The 6,914-nt window shown below is 41.2% G+C and overlaps 1 protein-coding gene across 1 annotated transcript in view; it reads right to left on the reverse strand.

Annotated features, from left to right (window-relative positions):
* IPO7 (importin 7) overlaps nucleotides 1-6,702 on the reverse strand; it is a 33,897-nt gene extending 27,195 nt beyond the window's left edge. The window contains exon 1 of the mRNA XM_068148020.1: nucleotides 6,498-6,702. Coding sequence (XP_068004121.1) covers nucleotides 6,498-6,581 — 84 coding nt within the window. The 5' untranslated portion in view covers nucleotides 6,582-6,702. The remainder of the gene's footprint in view (nucleotides 1-6,497) is intronic.
* Between the last annotated feature and the right edge of the window lie 212 nt (nucleotides 6,703-6,914).

Genomic DNA, 6,914 nt, shown 5'->3' on the forward strand with positions numbered 1-6,914 from the left:
CAAGAACTACCAGGGAATTAATGGGAGTATCACTGAATACAAAGTGTGTCTCAAATGCACCAAAAATACACAGCAGTGAACAAAACTTCAAAACTTCCACACTGAAATTTAGTAAAATACCAAAGAATAATACTTTCTATAGTAAAAAAAAAAAAAAGCTACAGAAAAAGGAAAAAAGCTACAGAAGCTCCCTGAAAAGTCAATTATATTAGTATAAAGATTAATGTATTTTCACTTGATTCTTTGAACTGTAACAAGTTTAAAGGGATAGGACCAAAACATCTATACCATTATAGATGGTTTTCTTGGGTTTCTTTTCAATTTTATAAGTATCATCCCTATTAACATCTCAAGTGTCAAGATGCCAACCAACCACAATGATGAGCTACTTTATCACCCTTAGTGCTCAAAGCAGAGATTGAGACTGGAAGGAATTTATGCTCTTATTAAGGTAGCAAAATGAAAACACCTTGTGCTTAACAAGCTGCACTAATGCTTCTATGAACTATATATGGAATATAAAGGATCCACAAACTCTTTATAATGGTGTCTTCCTTCCCATGCCACTTAAAGGAAAAAGATTCCAATGAAACTGAAATGCAGGGAGAAGCAAGGGCAGCTAACAGGAATGCACATGTGAAATGAATGGACAAATAAACCCCCAGGTATTACAATAACCTGTCACTTGCTCCCTTTTTTGCTTTACCATTCAAGAGAACATCCAATGTTTTATTGGCATTCAGAAAAAACAACTGAGTATAAACCAAGGCACCATATAGGTCCTGATTTTGTGTCTATGGCATAAAAACCACTGAACACACATCCATCTCAGCTATTATAGTCTTTAGTAATTTTGCGCTGCAAAGCTGGCTGCCTCTCAGGACATCATGCTCCTCATGCTCCTCTTCACTGATAGCATTGCCAAAAAGAACCAAAACAAAACTAACCAACCCAAAAACCCCACACTTGTTTTAGATACATATTCTACACAAACACTAGCTTTTGTGTTTAGTGCACGCAATGAGTCAGAACACTTTGCTACACAACAGGAGAGTTGCAAACGAAGGTTCATTAAAGGTCTATCAGAGAACTATCTGAATGTAGAGGATTCTGCTGGCCCACACAGACTCCAGTCTCCAAAAGAATTGCACGTACTGAAAGTCACTGGCAGGACACAGAAGTCCTATACCTCCAGCATGAAAATTAAATCCAGGATTTCACAATGGTTACTATCACATACTCTAAAACTGTGTGGGGAATAGAAACAAGTTCTGACTTTCATGTTCTGGCATCAGTGAAACTTTGTCTCTCTCTTGCTCCTTGTTCACACGTATTCTTTTTAAAGGTATTGGTGAACTACAATGATAACTGGGGGGGGGGGGGGGGGGGGGGAAGAGGTCTGTCACAGTCCAAGTCTGTACATGTAACTTAACATTTTAAAAAAAATCAAAACCAAAACTTATCTCAAGTCCTTCCCCCTTATAAATCCTCCAACATGCCGTGTCACTGGTATGACTTTGTTGTCTTAGAGCCAAAGAATTCAGGGACTTTTCCCAAGAGCAATCTTTGCTATGCAGCCTCACTAGCTAAGGAATGTAATCTATCAGACCACAAACGTTGCACGACTGTCTGTTAATATCAATCACTGTTCCAGAACATACAATTTTTTTGTGTATTTCATTGCAGTTTTTCCCATCATACTTGGTTTGTCAGCCATGTGCTAAAACACTTTTGAGAAAAGCAACATAATCTGAAATGTAAATAAAGTTTACAGTTAACATTGAAGAAACCACTTCACAGCATATGAACTATCATAGTTAATTACAATGCACAAAACCACTTTTTCCTCCAGTAATGACACTTGCTCAAGCCAGTTATATTTATCTTCAATCACAGAATTATTCACATCTCACACAATACCTGCGTGTCACTAAATGATAAAACCAAGATGCTTCATCTCAGGTAAAAAGGCCTCCATGCATTCTTCTTAGACATTTAAGACTATAACATATCATGACAGACACATTACTATAGATACCTCCTTTACTGTTACCCAAAAAGCAAAATATAAGGGTAATACTATATGTTGCTGAACTAGAATCTTATTTATATAGTTAGTCAAAGTAGCACACATTAAAAAAAAAAAAAAAAAAAGCTAACTAATTCAACACATCTCACCCCAATTTTGAAAAAAATCTACATGCAATTTTTGATCTAGACCATCACAGGACTAGGTGAACACAACTATTACACTGAGATGAAATTGTTTTCATACGGAAAGGTAAGGTCAAGAACTGTAAGGCCACGCTGAATCAGCAAACTGCCCTGTAACACTCTTTCAATTCTTTTTTAAGAACTCAGCAGGTGTGGAAGTCATTATGACCTCAGGTTTTTGCAAGCTAGTTCTGCTACCTCTTACACAGCTACAATGTATATGTAAATTCAGTTTAAGGTCTACAAAAAACACATACACACTTATCAGATCTTACAAATATCGCTCATTTTATCTGAATATTGACTGCAAGTTCAGAAGCCTATTTGCTCTTCTGTTCAGAGGAAAAAGGAACCTGTGCTTAGCAAAGGCTAGCTAAGTGCACCCAGTAACTATGTGCCAAGTCATGAGAAAGTGGCAAGTTGCCCTGTCTGCTAGGATTTTACCTTGTAGTGAGTTAGTATGCATCAAGAATGTAACTTCTTCCTAATGAAGACAAAGCTCCCTTGGTTCCTTACTGCCCCCAAGGGGATTTCTAGTGTTGGACCAGACTTGATACATATGTTAAAACCAACTTTTCCCAAAGCATCTCTCATATAGCACATACCAAAACACATAGATGGAAGATAAGGAAAGTGAAAATAATCAAGTACTTTTAGGTAAAATGTCATGCTAACATCTTTGAAAGAGAACCCGTGATATGATAATCAGAGCCAGGAAACTCATGCTCTTGTTATTCTTGCACTACAATATATACCTTAGGTGCTATACATGAATACTATGTTAGAAAAGGTTACATAAAATTAAAGATGGGGATATACAAAAGCATCTACTCCAAAGTATTCACAACACAGCATTTCAGCATTTGGAAATTCTTGGGTGAAAGGCACTGCTAATAAGCAGCTTCCTCTTTTCCTCTTTGACAACCTTTCACTCCAACAACTCCCAGTAGTTACAAATCCAATCATTTAATTTAATCATTCCATCATTCTGGCATATATATGTATCAAGCAGCCAATGAAAGACACTGAACTAGGCCCCACTGCATTGTTAAACCAATAGTCTGCTATGGTGACTAGCCAACAAGCCAAAGCATTTCCCCTTCCCCTATCACTCATATTAGAGCATGAAAAAGTTTAAACCTAAATTCTGAGAGGCACTTTGTCAATAGAGCAACAGGATAATATTTTCCTAAACAAACTTTGTTAAGCTTAGACTTATTTATGAGTAATTGGGGATTTATGTCTTTGCAACATTACCAGATACAACAGTTGGGTTCTTAGTCTAAAGAGATATCAACAACTCATATCCACTGGGGTTAATCTTAGATACTCACAAGATACATGTAATAGTCATGTTATAAATTCCCTGAAATTACAGAGATGAAAGCTTCAAGGGAAGTATTATCTAGCAACTGAATCTTTATAAATATGTTGATATTAAAAGATAAAAAAACCTCTCTGCATTATTTTCAGAGTGCCACTCCACAGCTGCATAGTTAAAAATATCTATTTTCATCACCGTTTCTGGGAAACACTTTATACAGGCAGCACAAAGACTGTTTCAAAAAGCAACAGTGTTTTCTTGCTGCTTTCCAGTAGCTTACTTGAAGAACACAGTTCTACGCCCTTGTAAAACACAGCTGCCCTCTGTAAGACAAAGATGGGCAACCACCTCAGGGTACATTATCAGCTGGAAATTGCATGAGACGCTCTTGGAATCAAGAGCTAGTGGTATCATTCCCTGTAACTTATTTTCAGAGTGAGTAAAGTAAAACCAAAGAGACTGAAGTATCAGACTTTTTCTTTTTTTTCTTTAGCACATCTCAATTCCAGAAGTTCTCATAGCATTTTATGTGATAAAATTGAGTGAAACAGTAATAAATCATAGAACAATTAATGACTTAGCCAAAATAACAAAGCCTGAACAAATCAAGAATCATATAACCAAGTTCACTTCTCCAGTCAGTGGAAAGTTTGCTGATTGATAGGGTACAATGTAGACAGCCCTAGATACTTAACTCTTCCATTAATTAGGAATATCAATTACTGACTGAAGCACATTCTTTTACAATAAGGTAAAATGACCATTCTACTGAAAACCAGTATCATCACCTCAATGGAGGCACTTCAGATAAATTAAACTAAAAGGTCAACCAAGGACAACTATTAAATCATAAAAACACTTGTGTGCCTGGCCACATGCAAGAACAGCATTCACTGCTGTATCATTTCATCTTTACAGAAAAAGAGGGTCCAATCTTGAAATATTAACTGGTAACACAACTGCCCTAACAGTTAAGAAATTCAGAAGAGCATCCTGCAGGCTAATGCACAACTGACTTCAATGAACCTATGCAAAATCAAGACCACACATGTGACTACAACTACATATACATTCAAGTGCTTGCAGACTTGAGCTTTAACAAATATTTTTACCACATAAGATCTGTGAAAGATCCAACAATAAAAGAATTAAAGGGGCACAGATATTTGGATTTTATACCAATTTAATGGTTGTGTAGTACATGATAGCCTACAATGTTGAAGCAAAAGCATGAACAAAAGACAGTTGCTGGTGAGCATGATCCTTCCTTCAACAAAGTTAGCCATTTGCTGAAGACCCCAACTGACAGAGAATGCAATCTCCTGCACAATCAGCAACTCAAAACCTGCAGGAAACAGCTAAAATAGATTTCAAATAAGTTACTGTTTATAGATATTGACATGCATAGAACACAAAAAACCACATTTTGGGGCCATATATATATATTATATATATATATTTTCACATCTATTACTGTCTTTATAGGCAATTATATTATTATCATTTTTTGTTTAAATAATAAACACTAAAATACTTGTTACCAAAGCATACAGAAAAGACAATTACTTTATACAAACTTCAATTAAGCACTAACTTTACAGTTACCCATTACAAATGTAACTAATATTTATTAACCACTCACTCCTAAATGACAGGTCAGCATTCAGTTTAGTTACACTTTTTTTTTATAATATGAGAAGCTATACCTCCAGTATTTGAAAGTTTCTCTAGTGCCAACAGAACATCTGGCTCACCTTTATCTTAGCTCTGCTGAACATCTGTTGCATTACATTTATTTCATCAGGCCTATCTTCTGCTTAAGAGCAACAAAGAAAAACATTTGTGGAAAAGGCCAACTAAAGGCACAAGACCTGTCATACAGGCTTGTCCTTCCCCTGCTCCACCAAGCTCTCACCTTTTATCCAGCACTAGAATACCTTTTTTTTTTTCAAAATGTCTAAAACTCTCGTTGTTGTGTCTCACCAACAAAGAAAAGTTTTCGCCTGCTGGGTGGAGTTAAGTGGAATGAAAATACAATCTTCTTCCAAAAATTGAAACCTGTGGAACTAGGACCAGCTGGTTTTGTTATATGCCCATATGACACATGAATGGAGAGTAAGGAGATGAAATAACTGGGTCGGGAACCCTGTATGCCCTCATCTTTTGGACACGTGTCAGTATTACACCCAGGAAGCACACCTACCTGGACAGCGCTGCAGAACCCAGAGTCCAAAGAATTTGTACAAACACCAAATAACGCCAGGCTACCAGACTTTTTTCGGAACTCAGACCAAGACACTCTTATTCTAAAAGGCTGCACGACTTATAAAGTGATGGGGGTCTTGCTGATTCATTTACCGTTGATAAATTGCTGCCTCCCACATCCAAAGATTGCCCTTAGATAGTCCCGGGCAGGACTGGGTCCAGCCTCTAAGCTACTGGGGGCCTGCGCCACCGACGATTTTAAACATCTCTCTATAGATTACCCTTTCCTCGGCTGAGCAGTTAGACAATGGAAAAAATTTGTTCCTGACAGGGAAGGCACTGAGGGCCTCCTCCCCAACATGACCGCTTTCTAAAGCGAACTCCCCCGTGCCACCTCGAACAGCCCCGCCCGGTACAGCATGGCCTGGCCCCGCTGCCATGTGCGGGGGACAATGCGAGTCGAGCGGCCGGGCCCGGCCTGCAGCCGCCGTGACATCAGGCAGGGCCTGGCGACGGGAAGGGGCCGAGGGCGCGGGGAGACGGGGCTGACGGAGCAGGAGGGGTTCCCCCCGCCCCGGCCCCGATCCCTCAGCCCCATTTCCCCACACCCTTAGTCTTTTCCCGCCGCCCCCAACCCCCTTTCTTCTTACACAGGCCTGCCTCGACCCCGCCGCCCGCGCCGCCACCCCACCACCCCACACCTCGCTTCCCAATATCGCAGCGGCCGCGGCCAAGGCCCCGTCGGCGCCCTTACCTCGTTGAGCTGTCTCTCGGCGGCTTCTCGCAACGCCGGATCCATGGTACCCCGCAGGGCTTCGATGATCGTGTTGGGGTCCATGGTGGCGGCGGTGGAGGGAAGAGGAGACGGAGGGCAGGGGCCGGGGCCGCACCGCGCCGTGCGCACATGGACCCGCCGCCTCACAGCGGCCGCCGGCGCGAAAGGAAGGGAAAGCGCCAAAGGCCCGGATAGAGCTGTCCCCCGCCGCCGCCAGGGAGCAGCGCCCCTTCCGCCGCCCGCGCCCCGCCCCGCGCCGCGCGGTGACACGGGACCTGTAGTCTAGCGGCCGCCACACTGCCCCACGAGGCCGAGTTCGGGGGAAGGTTGTGCCGTGGGACCTGGAGTCTAGAGGCCACCACGCGCCCCGCTGAGCCTGAGGGAAGGCTGTGCCGC

This window comes from Melanerpes formicivorus, unplaced genomic scaffold, assembly GCF_026170545.1.
Source record: "Melanerpes formicivorus ecotype bairdi unplaced genomic scaffold, bMelFor1.0.p_v2 SCAF_16, whole genome shotgun sequence".
Taxonomy (NCBI): Eukaryota; Metazoa; Chordata; class Aves; order Piciformes; family Picidae; genus Melanerpes; species Melanerpes formicivorus.